This window comes from Beta vulgaris, chromosome 5, assembly GCF_026745355.1.
Source record: "Beta vulgaris subsp. vulgaris cultivar EL10 chromosome 5, EL10.2, whole genome shotgun sequence".
Taxonomy (NCBI): Eukaryota; Viridiplantae; Streptophyta; class Magnoliopsida; order Caryophyllales; family Amaranthaceae; genus Beta; species Beta vulgaris.
In genome coordinates this window covers 41,233,061-41,253,256 of record NC_079206.1, presented here as the reverse complement: position 1 = coordinate 41,253,256, position 20,196 = coordinate 41,233,061, and the positions used below count along the sequence as shown (strand labels likewise).

General features: G+C 38.5%; 3 protein-coding genes and 1 pseudogene across 3 annotated transcripts; 3 read left to right on the top strand and 1 right to left on the bottom strand.

Annotated features, from left to right (window-relative positions):
- Positions 1–1,968: 1,968 nt before the first annotated feature.
- Positions 1,969–10,876, bottom strand: LOC104908254 (bifunctional aspartate aminotransferase and glutamate/aspartate-prephenate aminotransferase). Its single transcript, XM_010697349.4, has 10 exons — positions 10,614–10,876; positions 6,998–7,229; positions 6,737–6,830; positions 6,548–6,651; positions 4,395–4,643; positions 4,204–4,317; positions 3,951–4,034; positions 3,054–3,224; positions 2,792–2,905; positions 1,969–2,458 (listed from the first exon to the last, which is right to left on the bottom strand). The coding sequence occupies exons 1-10, from the start codon at positions 10,733–10,735 to the stop codon at positions 2,318–2,320; spliced, it is 1,425 nt and encodes a 474-aa protein (XP_010695651.1). The 5' UTR covers positions 10,736–10,876; the 3' UTR covers positions 1,969–2,317.
- A 1,121-nt stretch (positions 10,877–11,997) lies between these two features.
- LOC104908264 (uncharacterized) lies at positions 11,998–12,576 on the top strand. The gene has a single exon (XM_010697357.1). It carries the CDS (start codon positions 11,998–12,000, stop codon positions 12,574–12,576), a length of 579 nt encoding a protein of 192 aa, XP_010695659.1.
- A 942-nt stretch (positions 12,577–13,518) lies between these two features.
- Positions 13,519–15,336, top strand: LOC104908263 (uncharacterized; annotated as a pseudogene).
- Positions 15,337–17,929: 2,593 nt separating this feature from the next.
- Positions 17,930–19,953, top strand: LOC125497489 (uncharacterized). The gene is made up of 3 exons (XM_057394727.1): positions 17,930–18,569; positions 18,653–18,771; positions 19,247–19,953. The coding sequence occupies exons 1-3, from the start codon at positions 17,930–17,932 to the stop codon at positions 19,595–19,597; spliced, it is 1,110 nt and encodes a 369-aa protein (XP_057250710.1). The 3' UTR covers positions 19,598–19,953.
- Positions 19,954–20,196: the final 243 nt, after the last annotated feature.

Genomic DNA, 20,196 nt, shown 5'->3' with positions numbered 1-20,196 from the left:
AAAATCCTTTAAAATTATGGGGGATTACATTGGCAACAATGGTGGTGTTGTTGGCGGTCGACAGTGGTGCCTTCGTGGTGGTGGTGGTATTGACAATGGTGCCTTCGTGGTGGTGTTGGTGGATTTTTTAAGAATGGCCTAAAGGTTGGATTATTAGAATTAACTTTTCCTAAAAATTATAAAAAGTTGATATTATAAAAGTATACATTAAGACTAACCAAATAAGATTACTTCACTAAATTTTTTTTCTCATATGTGAAAGAATATGGAATATTATTGATAGATGAATAGTGGTTACTACACAAATATTTGCGTCCTTTAAGAAATAGAGGAAGTATTATGAACCACCATAACTCCATTCCTTAACAGGAAAGCGATAGTCGATTTAATTCTCTCTCTAAACCAAATTCTCTGACCTCTCTCTAAACACAAAGAGCTCATAACCCTAGGAACTCGCCGGAGTTCCGGCGCCGCGTGAAATTCCGGCAGGTTCTCTGGCGAGTTCCATCTTCAGTTTCCCCTTTAGGTTACTCTTTAATCGTGTTCGTTCCTGGTACTTTTTCTTCGGCTTTTCACTTCTCCGGCGGGTTTACAACGGATTCCGGCAACGACGCGCCACCATCGTCATTTTGTTTCCCCTCCCCTAGACTTTAGTTGGTCTTCCCCAAGTTCGAGGTTGTCGACGACTTCGTCGCCACCTCCCCCTCCCCTCTTTCGTGTTTTTTTTTTCTAGATCTGGGCTTCCCTCCCACCGGCGAGTTCGGTTGCCTGGCGTTGGTCGTAGGATTTCCCCTCCCCTTCCCCTTTTTTTGTGGTATGTTAATTAGGTTTGGGCTTCCCTCCCCCCTCCCCCCTCCCCCAATTAGAGTTTCGAAAAATCAGTATGGGCTTTCCCTTCCCCCTCCCCTTTTTAGTTTTTAGTCTTCTTTGGGCCTCCCCTCCCCCATCCACCTGGTTACCAGTTTGGGCGTCCTTCTCCCCTTCCCCCAACTATGGTTGTGTTAGTATGGTCTTTTTACTTGTTATATTCACCTGCTTGATTTCTCTGTCAATTGTTGGAGGAAGTCTGTGTCTTCAAGTGTTTGCATCTGGGCTTTGTGGTTGGTTAGAATTTGCATGGCAAGCGATTTCACGGTTGGATTGTGCTTTATCCGATTTTGAATATCGGATAGTTATTCGAGATCCAACAATGGTTGGATTTCAATCTTTCTAGCTAATGATTTTATTCATCATTGCCTTAAAAAAAATCAAATCTGAAGGCAGCTCTCAAATTTGTCAATTGGATATATAGCGCGTCAACTCATTTGTGCTTCTCATCAAAGGAGAAGCTTGATTTACCCTTCCAACAGGGTACAAAGTCACAAAGGAATGAGACTCTTCTTGGAAGTCTGATTGTAGCATCCCATGTGACAAAAAGGTCACAAGGATTGGTCCGGTAGCGAGATCATGATCTCATTATTACTCCGCCTGCGAAAATCAGCCCTCTCCTTCCTTTCCCTTCGTAAGGGTTCTGATGATTGACATCCACTAGCAGAAGAGTTCCAACACAGTCATTTAACATCTTAGACCTCAGATTGAGCAGATATATCCTAGTTTAAATTTAAGTTATCTTTACTTTTGTATTTGTTCTGTAAGAGCAAGTGTTGCTCAATTTAGTTTGGTTGTATTAGCGATAGGCTGTACATCCGTTTATTAATTATTGCAATTTTTACCCGTTCTCAAAAAAAAAACCATAACTCCATTCCCATTTCTGCTCTTCATCCCTTTCTCTTCCATCAAAACCTCCCCTCTTTTTCTTATACCTAAATAATGGGCAATGATTTAAAAGTTGATGTACTTATAGTTATTTGGTATATAGGAAATTTTTGTAAACAATAGAAGTTTTCACAATTTTCTGATTTAAGTAGTTATTTGATTAATAGAATATCAGAAAAATATAGACAATAAGAATTCATTGAGAAATTGAAATTTTCACAAACATTGGAATTTATTCAACACCCCCTCCCCCTATCATTCAAAATTTCAACATCAATTCATGGAAAGTAAAAGTTGTTTGATATCTACCAAACATATTAAGGCTATTTCCTAGAAATTACACAAGTGAAATAACTTTCTAGGAAATGAAACATTCCATGAAAACTAAATTCCCATGTATACCAAATAAGCACTAAAACAAACATGATTATTTATCAGTACCCACTTCCAATTATTTTTTCTGAGAAACAATACCTTATTTTTTATTTCTATTCTTAAAAACAACAATATACAGTATATAAATGGTACTTGTATTGAATGGTCTTTCTCCAGAACGCGCATTTTAAATTGAGACAGGCAACTTAAGCTGGTCAATTGCATTCTTGATGTTATCCATGGCATTCCGAAGGATGGGAAGAGATTCCGCATAAGAAATGCGTATGCAGTTATCATCCCCAAAAGCATCTCCCGGAACTAATGCCACCTGCAAAAGCGATTTTAAGTTATTAATCCTTTGTTTCACATAAATTTCCTCACTTTCCCTCCTTTTTGATGTAAATTTTTAAACATTAGTATTACTAATTATATATTTGTAAAAACTATATAAAGTTAATATTTCGAAAATACATATTGCAACGAATCAAACAAGTATCTCACATAATTAGTGCCAAAATACAAAGAGTAACGAATTTATACGAAACGGAGGGAGTAACTCTCAACATCCCCTTTTTTTAGTTTTACCACATTGCACATTATCACGATAGCAAATTAAAATCGAAAAATGTACCACCTCTCTAAAAATAAAAAAAAATTCTACCTGAGCTTTCTCGAGTAAATAACGACTAAGGGATTCCGAACCGTCTATCACACCAAACCCTTCAGCTTTGGAACCATAATAAGAGCTGAAATCAAGGAACAAATAGAAAGCTCCCTGCAAAAAGGTTGCACGTCAATAAGATTTGTTCAGTGTATTAAGGGTCTCCTGTGCTCTCTTCACCTTATTTTCAGAAAAAAAAAAAAAAAAAAACAGAAAAAGTTCAAGAGTTCGAAAGTTTTAAGAAATTAATAACAGTACCTACCTGTGGATCTGATATCTTGACGCCTTTTAATTCACTGAAACTTTGAATCAAGAAATCACGTCTTTCTCTAAATGCTTTGACCATTGTTGCTACCACCTCCCCACCGGCCTTACCCATTCCAAGAGCAGCAACTCCCGCTTTTTGGGATATACTGCTCGCACCAGACGTAGACTACAACAGGTTAACAAACACATTAGATGTAGCTCGAAACAAGAAACTCCATTCACGTTTCACTTTGTGAAAATCAGTCAACTTTAACCATCATTCTAAAATAATTCATCATTCTCTGTGTATTATCCCAATTCTTTAGCGCAAGAGTGCATCCTTTGAAATTAATACTTCCTCCATTTCTGTTACACGTGCATCACTTTCCTTAAATTAAAATTGCATATTACTTGCATCATTTCCTAATTTGGCAATGTGATCTCTATCTCTCTCATATCACATGTGGTACCCTACCCTTTTCATCTCTCTCAATCTCTCTCCTCTCCTAAATTATTATGCCCATATTATATGATGCAAGAATAAAAAAACGGAGGACGGATATATAAAGTTACAAATATAATATAAATAAAAGAAAATAATCGTCCTAATCACTCAGTTATTTGTGAGATTACTATTGCTACTATTATTTCCTAAAATTTGACATCCATCCCTATAATATGACCTCTTGAAAAATTTACGCTCCATTCTCTTCACCTAAACTTATCAGAACTAAACTTAATCAATTAGACTTGATTGGACAGGACCTATATCACCTTATATTTACACCTGATTGGACCTGATGAGACCTTTCTTTTTATCTTGAACAAATGGTGGGTTGCTCAAATAAAGGAACACAGACAATTGGAACTGCAAACACATATGGAGAGGCAGTTTGAAGCTCAATAACTATACCTGGCTCTGGATCTTTCCACATGCAGCAACAAAATGTTTAGGACCAGCAAGATACCCGAGTCTCCAACCAGTCATAGCAAACGCCTAAGGTGGTCAAACCAAGTCGAAGAGTGTGAGTAGGATTAAGTTATAATAAATTCGACATTATATTTCAGAGTAAATTTAGAGATTGATTATCATCCACACTGCATATGCAACAAAGGCTAAAAGAAAGTTCTGTATCACCAAACTCACTAGTACATCTGAAAATTACCTTGGAAAAGCCATTGACGGTCAAAGTCCTTTCCCACATTCCCGGTAATGAAGCAAAGCTAGTATGCTTTGCTGGTGCATATATGATATGCTCATATATTTCATCAGACAAGACCTAAAAGAAAAGTTCATCATTAAACAACAAAGTACCAAAATTGCATGTCTGTGTCTGACAGAGCAGTGAACTATTACCAGAAGTCGTGGGTGTCTTGCCACTATTGCAGCAATCTCTTGAAGGAGTTCCTTGGGATAAACAGAACCTGTAGGGTTGGATGGTGAGCATAGAATTAACAACCTTGACTGCTCATTGAGTTTTGACTCCAGATGCTTAGGGTCCAATAAAAAGTTTTGAGATATATGAGTTGGAACAATCACAGGAGTAGCATCAGCCAGCCTTGCCATCTCGGGGTAACTCACCCAATAAGGTGCTGGAATTACAACCTGAATTTAAATCATAAGCAAATATATTAAGACCAAGTACGCCACAAGGATATATAGCACATGAAGCATCACAAAGATTTTTGAAAAACTAGCAAGATCTTGAGTGTATGTGCTAAAAGTATAACACAACATTGTCAACTGAATAGATTGCACACGCTTCCCAGGTGTAGACCCAAGTCACTCATCAAAGATCACCGGTAGTCATCAGGTTCATGAGAGAAGACAGTCAAGTGATACAAGATAGAATAAATAGAACCACCGAAAGTACAGGAAAAATAGTTGCTGCTGCCATAGTTTATTTTAGCCATGCACCCGTTACAAAACATTGAAAGGTTAGTGCAAGAGAACTAAGGAATAATAATGTAGAAGTAAAGGCGCTCAAAACAAAACAGTGATGTAGCAGTACAATATGATTATCGTACACGATTTGAGCATGTGTCGTTCACACAAATTCGTAATCTAGGCTCAAGTCATAGAAGAATATAATGTAATGCTTAAAAGTACTGCTGAGCCTGCTGGTTTCTAACAGAATGGAGTTAGCCCTCAAAAGACAATTGAGTAATAATCAACACTTACAAGAAGACCTTCTAGGGTATTAAGGAGAATTTGAATCTCAGCACAATCATAATAATTTCGTTCAGATATTCTTCGTCATAGTAATATTAAGTACGGAGACAAAGACTTCCTAGTTTCAGAATCATCCAAGGAACCCAAAAGCAAGAAAAATGAATGATCTAATATTAAATAATGCTTAATTAAACCAGATATAGCAACGAAGGCTAAAAGTAATAATCAGCTCAACCCGCAAATTGGATTCTTTTAAAAACAGCACCATAATTAAACAATAACCAAGTCAGGAATATCCTAAATAAAGCCCACGTTCCCTCAAAAAAAAAATTAAAAAAATAATGCCCACATAAATGAAACTCATCAGAATGGCTTATTTGTGTGAAGTGAACAAGGGCAGCAGGAATACATTCTCCTCAAACAAATATCATGAGCAGCAAACATAAATCAAAGTCAACTTTCTCCTTCTTAATCCACCCTTTGATTCTCAATCAAGATTAAACAAACTAGCAGCTTAATCAAAAGAAAAATTCTGCTATTAAATGCTAAATTGCAAAGAGGAAACTAGCACAAACTAAAAACAACTCCACACAACACGACCAAATGCAAGACCTCTACGTGTACTGAGAGCTATATTCCACTCATCCTCATCTTCAATTTAGGTTTGGCCACTCATAAGGTTTATTTCTAAAAAACGTCAGAGTCCAGGAATTATAGAGAGGTGTCTTAGACAGCTTCAAGTCCAGGAATCATTTCTAACAGCAGCCCCCTCTTCCCAGAATTACAGAGAGAGATGTCTTAGACAGCTTCAAATCCAGTAATCATGAAGCAAATTTTTGATTGTTCTTATAACAATCACTAAGCCTCTGTTGGAGCTGTTCTTAGAGATTATAAATCAATTTCTGTTGCAACTCACACTTAGAACCTACGCATGAGTTTTTATTTGCTTATACAGCACCCCATATTGGGGTTCTTTTGGCTGCTGAAAAAGATTTTAAAACACATTATTATCGAAGGAGATGGATAGAATTTTAGTTGTTCCATATGTTTGATACAAACGATAGCCTATTTTTACAGGATAGAGAGAGAGTCTGAAGACTAAAAGTACCATGGGGATAAGGAGACGAAGTGGAATCAAGGAGAGAGTTTGAGGAGATGGGGCTAATTGTGCTGATTTACCACAAAAATGGGAATACAACTTGAAGGATTAGGAAATTTGAGTACTTTTGTAAATAAAGTTATATTTTCGATTCAGTCATCCAATTACTCGACACAGCGAGAAAAGGGGGAAACAAATATGTAGATAGATACTTATTGTGAAACATCAACTACCTCACCTCATCTCCTGGCGAACAAACAGCAAGCACTGCTTGAAGAATCGATTGCTTGGCTCCATTACTCACTAAAATCTGGTCTGGGGAATAAGAAATTCCATTTTCCTCTGCCAGAAGAGAGCTAGACATTAAGATACAATCATCCACGATGAATGCAGAACAATCTTACAAGTGAAAATAAACAAGGGTAACCTTTTAGTTTGTGGCAGATGGCAGAGCGGAGTTCCAGGGTACCAGCATTTGGTGTATATCTTGTATGACCTTCGTGAATTGCATTAATGCCAGCCTGTACAGTGAAAAGAACAAAGAAAGAAAGATAAGGTGAAAAATAATATCCTAACAGTAACTTGGTAAGTGATAACTGACAACAACATAATATCGTGCAGATCTATTATCAAGAGAATTAACGTGAATAGGGTGCATATATCTAAGCATAGGGTGTTGATACCAGACCTCAGCTATCACCGATGGGGTGTCAAAGTCAGGCTCCCCAGCTGCCAACCTAATAACTGGCACACCAGCTTGTACAAGTGCAGTTGCCTGGTCTGTTATCGCGACAGTTTTTGAAGGTTTAACAGAGTTAACCCTTGGACTCAACAATATATCAAGTTCAACAGGATTGGAAGTGCTATCGGATCTCGTAACTCTTAGTCTGGCAAAAGGCTCTTCTCTCATGTTTGATGATCTGAAAGTACAATGAACGGATAATATTAAAATTCATTCGAGCCAAAGAAGAAAAAAATAAGAAAACCAATACAAATGTTCACCTTTTCTACCTGAAAAATCATCTATCACAAAATTACATCTCATGAGAAGAAACAAGATTATGAACTAGACCTCCGACAGTGACAACAGGAGGGAGACAGTGAAATATGCTGAAAGATAATATTTCACCCTTTCTTTTCCTTTTTGTTCTAACATAGAGGGGCAACAGTAATTTAGGAGACTCATGTGATTGGATAGAGATAGAAAGAGATGGAAAAGGTGTCCATGTGACGTAAGAAAAGAGATGAACCATATACCAAGAAATGTATGTTGCAACTATTTCCAAACATCTAATACAGGAAAATGTTGCAATTAAACAAAACAGAAAGTACAGATTACATTAAATTGTGGAAATGAACCCATTGGCTGTTACTCTTTGATAGCCTTGGATAGACAGGATTTAGGCTAAGAGATACAATATCAACTAGCAAATTTAAGATTACAATAAGATGTAGATTTGGCATACATATGGACCTCAATATTTGCATCCATTTTGGAATCAGATAGAATTTTACAATGAAAATGAGATTATGCCAATATATACTGAATAATATCACAGGTTATTGACAAAATCAACATTTATCAACGACAGCCCACATTTCCCGTTAAAACAAATAATGCCATTAATTTCACAGAACAAAATTTTCCAATTGACATCAATATTTGGTCAAAACCTACGGACTCCAATCAAATAGTAACGAAGTAATCCACATTCATCAACAACTATCATAGACTTTTTTCATTTGATGAAAATATCAATGAAGCGTATGTCCAGAACTAGGACATTCTACACTACACTAGGTCACCACTACATTTTTGCATTATCAACTCATGCATATATAGACATATTTGAAAACATGCAGAAGGCAAAAGCAACGGGAACAAATTGAGCAATCAAGAGACCAGGGTACGAACATGAAAAGAAGACATTATAAAGGGCATTGCTTACCAATACTCAGGGAAGGGGTGCATTAGACTCAACAACATCCTTTCAAGTGGATACATTTTGTATCATAGTCAAGCTTCCACAATAGTGATGAAATTTGTGTAGTTTTACAGGAGATATTTTCATGAGATGCACAAAATCACATTTCTAGATATCCATGGTATTGCTTTGGTATGAGCAACCTCAATTTTTCACAAATATTGATTCCCAAGCAAACATGTCTCCAAAAATAAAAATTTATTTCTTTCATATTTTTTTTATCACTACTCATACAATCATGTCATGACCCCAAATCACGCCAGATATATTAAAATACATTTCATCTTATTACCATATCGTACTCGATACAAATCTCCAAGTATTTACTTCTGAATTCGACGTGCTCTTATTTGCATGTAGACTCGCTAAAGAGTCAATAGTATTATCTTTTGCCGACTTGGGGCATTCAGCTGGCTTCGTACAGATTACTCCCTCCATCCCTAACATTTTGTTTGAGATAAGGGAATTTAGACGGAAAAGGAATGGGAAAGAAAAGAATACATTTTCTTCTGATTGGAAACAACATTTGAGAAGGGAATGGAAGGGAATTGGAATAATCTATTTTCCATCCCCTCTTAATAAACCAAACCTTGCGATGTTGGAAAGATTTGGAAGGAAAATGCAAGCTCACTCTTCCCTCCCCGTACCCTCTCCTTTTGTTCCCTTGCTTTGCCAATTTCCCTCTATGAGTGCTACCAAACAAAGTGTCAAAGATCAGACCACTTTCCTCTTCAGTTTGTCCCTAAAAGATTGCTCCACTTCCTATCTAAGTGACATGGTTGCCACAATCTTTCTCTATTTTTTCTCCTAGAGCACCTAATAAAAGACAAAACTACCTACAAATTCAATGTAAGTCTTAAGAAAGTGACTAAATGGAGATGGGGCAAACAATAACACACCGAGAGCGTTTAAAATTGGACTTTGTTATTATTGGTAACTGCCATTTACTCATATATTACTAGCTTTGAACTGAACCCATGTGACGCACAAACTAAGATAAATGTTTTCTCCCTCCCTATTCCCTAAGTAATTGCAACAGTTTTCTTTTTGGTTTGTATCATTTTGACTCCCACGTACCTTTTTTGACAATTGGGCCCTACACCTAAACCTCTACACACCCACTTGTTCCTCCCTACTTCTCATTTTTCTAAAAATTTGTGGAAAAATAATTGGTGGCAATTATGTAGGAACATAGAGAGTAATAGATAAAAGTTAGTTGTCCAATTTCCCAATTAAGTTAATTTGTTTACGAGGAAATAAAATTTCCTTTATGTGCACTGACGGATCCATTAATTACTTGATGGGGATATGAATGAGACAAAATTGAATAAAACAAGGTATAGTGCTAGACTGAATGTACGACTAAAAATTCAACTCAATATACAATGCCAATATCAATCAATGATTCACATTACAACAAATTCAAAGCGAACTTGATTAGAGTTCATCCTATAGAAATGATTGTCATTATTGATTTCTAAAAATGTTCAAAAGGTTTATCCAGAAAGACATACTTCCTCCGTTTCAAAATAGATGTTACATTGTTGACTAAAACGCTTGTCGAGGCACTACTTTGACTACTAATATCTTTAATTATGTATTAGAGTAAAGTATAAAATTTTGATTTTCTGAAAATATACATTAAGACAAATCCAACAACATATTACATTATAACATTTGATTTTACCTAATAGTAAATAATGCATGGTCAAACCTCATTCATGAATAGTGGAAAAGTCAACAATGTAGCATCTATTTTGAAACGGAGGAAGTACAACATTATCTTTAATAAAACATGCAGACATTAACTTCCGTAGACAGAAAAGCATTAATGAGATTTTGAACATGGTTCCATGGATGTCTCACTGACGCCACCCTGCTCTCCCTCTTCCAAAGGTAAGCAAATCACAACAACCCAGAATCTGAACAACCCAGAAATGTAAAATTCATTTTTATCCCAAAAGTTCAAGATTCCATGATCACTTACACCAAACCAAACAATCTGGAAATAATTTTAGAACTACTCAAGTCACTATACTCTCAAATGTAAAAACTCAGTTCTTTAGCTATAAAAAATTCCATTTGAATATAGAAATTTATGCATTTGGTAGAGTTCTACTGTAACTAAGATCCAAAACAGCAAAATTTCAACAGATAATATCACTAAAAATTGCAGCTTTAGCCAATAACTAGCTCAGAAAAACCCTTCTAATTAACATAATAAGCTATCATTTCAGTGAATAACCCAAATCAAAATTAATAGTAAAAAAAATGTGAACTAGAAAATCAGAGAAACTGAGAATGAAAAGAGAATCTAACTTAAAAAAGATGCCGGGAGAATGAGATGAGAGAGAAATAGAGCGCAGATGATCCAAAGCAGCAGGATTTCCAAGGTGGAAATGGCGGTGCGAAAGAGTTGGAGAGCAGCATCGGAGTTGCATATTAATTCAATTGGTGTATTGTAATGTCTTCTTCAACTGCCAATTCGTATTTGTTAGGTGGGATTGTGAGAACTGGGAAAGCAGAAAGTAGTAGTTGTAACTTGTAAGTTGTAACTTGTAGTTCTTAAAGAAAGAGAAAGAGAAAGAGAAAGAGAAAAGGTTATGGCCTATGGGCGGGCGGGGTTGGTGGGGATTTGAACAAGGGTAAAGTCGTATTTTCCAGTTGTTAAAAGAAAAGCAAACGTTGAAATGTCGTTTTTTTTTTTTTTGACAAGAACGTTGAAATGTCGCTGCTTCCAAACGGGTTTGGTGTTGTGTTTGTTGTCCGGTTCAACCCAAAAAATGGCGTAGCCGTTCTTCCCGAAAATAATGGTGGTTTCGAGGTTGAATCGTGACAGCAGCGGCGGTGGGGTGGAGCAAGTGAATTCGGTGCTGGAGTGTCCGCCGTGCGTCGAGGAGTTGGTTGACTACTGGGGCGGCATGGGGAAAGCGATAGTCGTCAAGAGATTGAGTGAAAAGACCGGTTTGGTTGGAGGTTTTTTGGGCTTGGAAACGGATTGAAGTAATGAACTCCCTTTTAATATGTTTGGTTGGGTTGCTAACTTATTCACTCCCTTAGAGCAGCTGCAGCGGTTGGAAGAATGTCACAGCTTGCAATTTTTCAATATTTGGAGCAAGTAGTTGTATTGTTGGAGGAGAATTCCACTTGTTGCTTTGGCAAGCAAGGTAGCTTCACAAAGCTACTTGCTTTGCTCAAGTACTTGTGGGCTCCACTTAACTATTCACACTCAACTTTAAAATGTTTCATTTCACTTTCCAACGGTAATGTTGAGCAATATACTGATTTGTGGAGCTGTAAATTTATTTGCAACGGTATATATTGTGCTACAGTAATGCAACGTATTTTTTTTTCAAATATTAGTCTATAAATAGGAGTAACAATGTTGTAAAAAAATATACCCACAAAATTTCTATATTCTCTTTCTCTCATATATTATTTCCATCAAAACAAAAAAAACCCCCAAATGGATGATGATTCTCAAGATCCATATAGTCAATATTATCCTTATTTAGAAAATTTTCAAAATTTAGAAAATCAAACATCCCGAAATCCAACCCAAAATAATCAAAATGCCCAAAACATACCGATTCGCCCAATTTCCCGATCCTATTATGATCCAAATCAAGCGATTCCCGCCGACGCTCAAATGTATTACCATCCATCCTATTATTACCAGCCTAGTAATCGTCCGACTACGCCTATGTACTACTCTCGTCCTCCTTTCCCTCATGAATCATATGCGGTTCATGAAAGTTCAAGAAGAGAGAGTATTGGAGCTTCTACCATGCACCAAGACTCTCCAATTTCAGGAGCGACTATCGATATTGATGAACAAGAAGAGGTTGTAGAAGTTCAGAAGAACACTGGTGGCGGACGAAGAGGCAATAATGGTAGAGGTAGAGGGAGAAACAGAGAAAGAGGGGTTGGAGGAACAAAATTCAAGTGGAGCCACGAACAAGATCAAGATTTATGTAAAAGCTGGTTGACAATTTCAAATGATTCGTTTGTAGGAACTGATCAGTCGTACGGGGATTTATGGGAGAAAATTGTTCAATACTACAACCAGTGGAGGACAGAAGGTCTCGAGGTTGATGTTGAAAAAGCCTCAAATCATTGGTACAAAATGAGTGCCGAGGTTTCAAAGTTCAATGGGTGCTACATTCAAGTTAAGGATACACATCCTAGTGGCCATGATGAAGATCAAGTAATCGAGATGACCATGAAACTTTGGAAGAATCGCAACCCAACTGATAGAAATTTTCCTTACCTACATAGTTGAAAAATTCTTCGAGATCAACAAAAATGGAAAGAGTTTGTTACTAAAGAAGGTAGTAAGTCAAAGAGAACAAAAAATACTCTCTCGGGCGCTTACACTTCATCAAGTTCAAACGCGGATGCAAGTGACACTAACAGCGTAACAATGATGGATGAGCGTCCTCCGGGTCAAAAGGCAGCTAAAGCAGCAGCAAAGGTAAGGGGAAGTCGACGAGCAAGAAGGTTACGAGGATGCTACTCAAACATGGAATAAGTTTGAAGAGTTACAAAAGAAAAAAATGGCCATGTACCAGGAGCGTATTCGTGTTGCAGATTTTGAAATTCTTTTCAAGGATACTTCACAGATGGACGAAAACACTCGAAACACTCATAATCAAGTTTGCTCGATCATCAAGGCTAAGTACAATATACAGTAATTTTCAAGTCATTTTAGCAATGTATTTGAAAAAATAACCTATGCATTTCGGTTATTTTAACGTTTAATTTAAGTTATTTTAGCTATGTATGTCACTTATTCAAGAAAAGTATTTCAAATATTTTAGCTATCTTGTTTTAGTTATTTTAGCGAATATGTTTAAGTTATTTTATTTATGTATTTTAATTATTAAATCTATGTATTTCAATTATTTCCTCTATGTATTTCAATTAAAAAATTTGAATTCTAGCTGTTGGACAATAGTTGTTGGGGTTTAGTTTTTGGTATGTAGTAACAAATAGTTGACTGTTGGAATATAGCCGTTGGAAACTACTTTTTTGGAATGTAGCAACTTGGAATCTATTTAACAACATTATAGCCGTTGGAATATAGCCGTTACAAATCTGACAAAGGGAATCATGTTTCCCTATAAATATATCATCTTTGGTATAACCTCACAACACTTATTCATATTCTCTTTCCCATCTAAGTCAAAGAATCATCCTTCCAAACATAAATCATCCTTCCATACATACCTGTAATTTCAATATGTCTCACAATCCTGGTTCTTCAACCAATATCACAGATTGGATGAAGGATATGGATGATGATTTTTGGGACAAAACAGACGAGCAAATGGCGCTCCAAATAATTGAAAATATTTCAAATCCGCCCAGGAAAATGATTCCACGGAATCATGAAGGCGGTGCAGATCGTCTTTTCAACGATTATTTTTCTCCCAATCCGGTATATCCGGAACAAATTTTCCGAAGGCGATTTAGGATGGGGAGAGATTTGTTTATCAAGACAGTAAATGCAGTTAAACAACGCTGTAACTATTTCAAACAGAGGAAAGATGCTGCACAACGACCTGGATTGTTGCCATTGCAGAAATGCACAGCAGCTATTCGCATGCTTGCATATGAATCCCCAGCTGATATACTTGATGAATATATACAAATCGGCGGAAGTACTACAATGGAATGTTTAAATAAATTTTGTAAAACTATTATCAATGTATTTGGCGAGGTGTACATGAGAAGGCCTAATGCTGATGATGTTCAACGACTGCTTCAAATGCACGAAGATTGTCATGGCTTTCCAGGCATGCTTGGAAGCCTTGATTGCATGCATTGGGCCTGGAAAAATTGTCCAGTAGCATGGAAAGGCCAATATACACTAGGTGATCATGGTCATCCCACAATTATGCTTGAAGCAGTTGCGTCAGTGGATCTCTGGATATGGCATGCATATTTTGGTGTGGCTGGGTCCAACAACGACCTTAATGTATTGAGTAGATCAAACTTATTTCAAGATGAATTACAAGGTAGAGCTCCAGAAGTTTATTTTAATGTTAATGGTAATACATACACCATGGGTTACAACCTTACAGATGGTATATATCCTGAATGGGCTGCATTTGTTAAGAGCTACTCACATCCTCAAGATCCTAAAAGACTTTGTTTCAAAAAAAAAAAACATGAGAGTGCAAGAAAAGATGTCGAGAGAGCATTTGGAGTACTCCAAGCTCGTTTTGCAATAGTTCGTGGTCCGGCGCGAACTTGGCATAAAAGCAAGCTTCATAATATTATGGAAGCTTGCATCATATTACATAATATGATTGTTGAAGATGAGCAACACACATATTCAAGAAACTTTCCCGCTACCGATTTTTCACAACCAATTGATCGTGATGATACCCGTCAAGGACATACTGAGGATTTTGAATCGTATCTGGCAAGAGATGTAACAATTCGAGACAGAGAAAAGCATCATCAACTCAAGACGGATCTAGTGGAGCATATTTAGACGCATTTTGGAAATCAAGACAATATTTGGACACATTTTTTTTTTTTGTTTTTTTTTTTTTTGCTTTTTTCTGAATTTTGATTTGTGGATGTAAATGGTATAATTGAATTTGGGTATTATCGATTTTGTTTGACTCATGAAATGGGATTGAATTATTTTGATGTGGATAGAAAATTATCGTGTTCTAGAAAGTTATAATTTTTTGGGTATTATGATAATATTAAAAAATGTGAATCCATTTGAAATGTGAACCAAATAATGAGAAAGGGAGTTGTAGAAAAATGATTCCATTCCTGAGTTAAACAAACAAATGTTAAAAATAACACATTCCATTGTCATTCCACCCCTTATCTCCATTCCACTCCGTTTTCATTCCCTAATTCGAACCAAACGACCCCTAAATAGAAAGTACCATAATATAAAGGAAAAATAGACAAGAATTGTGTTAAAACTAATTCTACTTTTTAGATTTTTTTTAGGGGCTCCTTTGGTAAGATGAATTTCCTCTGGGCCACTCACCCCATGGCCCAACAATATTGAAATTTTTGCTTCCACCAAGAAGCGAACCTTGGTCTCCCATGTGGGAGATAGGAATCCATATCATTGGACCAAAGGTTCCTCGGTAATTCTACTTTTTACATGGTCTTTTTATCTGTTGACATTTACTGATAACAACCAGCTAAATTGGGTATAACCTCGATGTTAATTATTAATGTCTTTTTTCCTATTCATCTCTATCATTCTCTTTCTCCTTCATCAACTTCTCCCAAAGTGGGAGTTTTTCACCATATGCTTGCAAATTGTTAACTAAACTCAAGATCAGCCACACCCCATATTTTTTCTTGCCTCTGCAATCACATAATCGAAGGCTGCAACAGACATGTGTCATCAGATTCTAGCAGATCATCCTTAAACAATAATTTACATATACAAATTATTAACCTGCATTTATTAAAATTAGAACTCAGGGAATCTAAATCAAGTGCACCTTTTTTAGCGAAGTCACCCCAACTCAAAGTAGCACTCCTACATTTTTCTTCCTTGTCTTGATGTGCTTTATTTTCTCAACACCATTCTTATTTTTTTTAAAGGAACTTTAAATAAAGATAAAAGACAAAATCATTATGTCCGGTGACAAGTTACAAAGATTATGAGGAATTGTCAAATGATTAGATATTATGGTGTTAATAATGAACCGACAAATCTATGAATTAAAACTTTATAGTATGCAATTATTGTAGCGAATTTTACACATTTAGGCTATGTTTAGTTCACCTGAAATTTTCTAATCTGAACTTATCTGATCTGATCTGAACTTATTTTTTCTGATCTGATCTGAACTTATTTTTTCTGATCTGATCTGATCTGATCTGATTTGATTTGATTTACAAGATCTTATCTTTTATAAAATATATTATTACTATTATATAATTACTTTGTAAATCAATATTATGCAATACATTATAAGATCTTCTTTATAGTATTACTATTATTGTTATGTAGTGTAAAACTAGCAATTTATATCACAACTCCCTAAGATGGGTTCTTAGAACTGGAGACTTGTGCAACAATGATAGGTTCAAATCCCGAAGCAAACTCCTGACCAGCAACCTGCAAAAAAGGGACCCACCCTGGAGGTTTGGGTGGTATTTCCCCCTCCGATGCTTAAGTCAGATATCAGGGATGTAAAAGAACTTTTTAGAGAGAGAAAGTAGAGAGAGAGAGAGAGAAGAATTTATGACAGAGTAACAGTACTATGCTCTGAAAAACGTACCTTTCACCCTGAAATCAAGGACTATTTATACTGTTTGAAATGACTGCTGTGCCTTGATGTCACCCTAATTTGAGAGCATCTGATTGGCTAATCAAAGTCTTGGGACACGTGGCAGCTGTTAATTGGTCAGCACACCTCACTTTCATATAAAGGTGTGAATCATGCTTACTGGGCCTAAGTACAATTTTTGGGGCCAGAAGAAGGTCTTTTTAGTACACTTTCAGAGAAACGTACTTTTAGGCCTGTCACCTTCAGACCCTTTTGTACTTTTATTCCCCTGCATATATGCCACATGTAGGGCTCAGATAATGCCACGTGTTAGCGCCAGAGCCGTTGATTTTTAGGCTACAACATTTGCCCCTTAAAAGAGGGAGTTATTATCTTCGAGGCGCCAAGACGGTTAATCTTCCTCTTTTAACCGACCTGGAACTGCCTTCTCTTTTTCAAAAAAGAGGCGCCATTTTGCCGGTCTCCACAGGTCAACTCCTATGAACAACGGTTACTTTTACCGGATGAGGGGGTCATTTTCACCCCTCTATAAATATGTGCCTTAGTCGCTCCTGGAATCATTTTAACATTGCTGAGAAATTTTCTAGAGAGAGAGACTCTGCAAATTTTTACTGAACTTTTTAGAGAGAAGAACAACTCCCGTCCAAGCTCTTGCAATTGTTGTTTTGCTCGTCCGAGTTTCAAGTCATCTTCAACATTCGTCCGAACTTTCTTCTACAGGTATATTCTCAACTCTTTTCCTTGATTGCACACATATTTTAAGAAAATGGATTCGTCCTCTTCCTCGAACAATTCCGGCCGCTCAAGGGTTGGTGCTAACCCTAGAACAGAGGGCCTAACTTCCTCGGCATCTTCTAGAGTTGGTCCTATCTTGGCCGGGCATGCATTCTTTATCTTTAGCCATGGACGGCAAAGTCAGACGACCCAGTCTTTACCTGTGCAGGGTAATCTGGCGCGCGTCAAGCAAACGGCTCGCATCAGAAGAGGGGTAACCATGCCGGCCTCTAGCTCTGAAAGGGAGGAATCCACTGGGCGAATTCCGGCCGAAGGAGAACGAGAGACCCAAAGCGCTCGTCCTGCCTACCAAACTCCTTCTCCTGAACATGCCGAGGAGGAACCAGAAATCAGGGGCTCCCCAGAAGCCAGCCCGTCCATGCATAGGACGATCTCAGATGAGCCGAGGACGGCTAGCTCTTCAGACCCTGCTAGTGGCTCAGAGGAGCCATCAACCACTTCGTCTGAAATAAGACGGCGGCTAGGTCCCCTTTCTGACCCTAGGTTCATCCTGGCCGATAACACATGGCTGGGACGATTAGGCTCGGACCTTAGACCTTTTTCAGTGGTATGCCCATGCCTGGCTACCACTTTGTCCTTCCCGGCCTAGAGGACACTATTTTCAGTGCTCCTTCCGGCCATTTTGCAGTTTATCGGCTGGCATTAGATGCCGGCCTGCGCTTTCCCCTTCACCCTTTCATCAGCCAACTTCTTCAGTATTACGGCATAGGACATAATCAGCTTGCCCCTAACTCTTGGCAAAACATCCTTACCTTTCTGGCCGTCTGCAACTTAAAGGGAAAGGACCCTTCTCTGGCCGCTTTCACCCATATTCACTACGTTGCCAAGGTCCCTAGGACCATTGAAGGAAGCTGGCTGAGCGTGTGCAACCGTCAAGGATTCTTGACGTCTTGGGATAAGACTTCCAAGATGCACTCATGGAAGGGCGAGTTCCTCTTCGTCCAGGCGCCCAATAAAGCGGTGGCAAACCGTCTTCGGTATTTTAGCCGGACAACCACAAATACTGGACGGATGGCCTCATACCTGGAACTGGAGAGTAACTCTGCCGAAGAGATGGTGGAGTACTTCCGGATTTCGGAGTATACTATGGAAGATGTTTCTTTCAAGGGTCCGTCCAATTGGATTCCTTTTAAGGAAATGTTTTACCATGACAACTTCCTAGTCGCTGCCGGCTTACGGCAGGACGAGGACAGAGGTATATCAACTAAGAATCTTCCAAGTAAAAATTTCTAGACTTGCTTATCATTCATCCAACACTTGTTTTATTCCCTTTTGCAGATTCAGCCAGGAGCAAACTAAGGAAGTCTTGGATTGGAGACATGAGCTCGTCCAGATTTGCGGATACTCTATGGAAGGAGTACAGTAAGTCAGGTGCCGAAAAGAGGGCCGACACTCTGGTAAGCTATTGTATATGTATACATTTTTTTTTTTTTTTTTTTTTTTGACTGGCCGGTCTGCTACTTTGGGGTAACCCGTCAAGATGGTGCCTGGACGACTTGTCTACCCATGGGGCAATTCGTCCAGAGAAACACAGGACGAGCTAACTTCTCAAGAAGCAACTCGTCTAGATTGATTTCTTGACGGCTTGCCTCTTAGGGGAACAGTCCGTTTGGAGTAGCATAGGACGAGTTACTCATCTGAATAGCAACCCGTCCTGGTTGATATCTTGACGGTTTGCCTCTTCGAGGGGCAGTCCGTCTAGAATAGCTTTGGACGAGTTACTCATTTGAGGAGTAATTCGTCCTGGTTGACACCTGACGGTTTGCCTCTTCGAGGGGCAGTCCGTCTAGAATAGGTTGGACGAGTTGCTTATTTGAGGAGCAATCCGTTCTGGTTGATATTGACGTGCATTCTAATCTTTTCCTTTTTCAGAAAAATGCCCCAACTTCTAAAGCTTTGGCCGAGAAAGCCGCAGCAAAGAAACGGCCGGCCGGCACCAGTGAGGCTCCTCCCTCAAAAAAGGCCAAGGGCTTTACTGCTAAGAAGAGGAAGACCACACGGCCGGTTCCCAAGGTCGTCATCGAGCTACCGGCCAAGGAGGAGGCCAAAGAAGAGCCGGCTGAAGCTGACTCCCGGGCCCTCGTGGCCTATACTGGTCCGGCCGAGCAGCCCACACCTTCACAACCTGACGAGGTTGTCATATTGGAGGATGCTGGACAATCTTCTCAGCCGGACACGGCTGTGGACGGTCCGCCTTTTCTGGGCCTGTGGCCCAACTCGTAGGCCAGATGCCGGCTGCGTATAGGACGGCTTCCCGTTCCTCTGGTGAGTCTTACTATTCCAACGTAGTTAGAACACTACGGGTTGGCGGGCGTCCGATGAGTCCGTCCAACAAACAGACCGTGGTTATTCCCATCAGGTGTACTGACGAGTCTAACCTTTCAGATAAAGGGAAGGGTCCAGCTGTTGACGGCTCCCCTAGCCTCTCTGACGATGAATCTTCTCCAGCTTTTGGAAAGATGTCTTCGTCCGATCGTGAGAAGCTCAAGACGGAGCTGTTTAAGTGCTTTCCCGAACCTTATAGTAAGGGGTTAAGGGGAGCATCGTCTGGGCATGTAGGCTACATGTCTCAGCTTGCTGCCAAGGTACTCTTTCTTTTTCTAGACGCTTATGTTTTATACTTGACATTTATTTTCTTCTTTTTTCATCCGTCCTGACATGCCTTATCCTTTCATGTGTTCAGCTTTTTGCTCGCAGCATGATAACAGAGGACTGGGCAAAGGAGCTCAGAAAAGAGAATAAGAAGCTCGTCCACGATGTGACGGCGGCTGCTGATCATGCCCAGTTTGCTATGGCCCAGCAAGAGGTGCTGCATCAGCAGA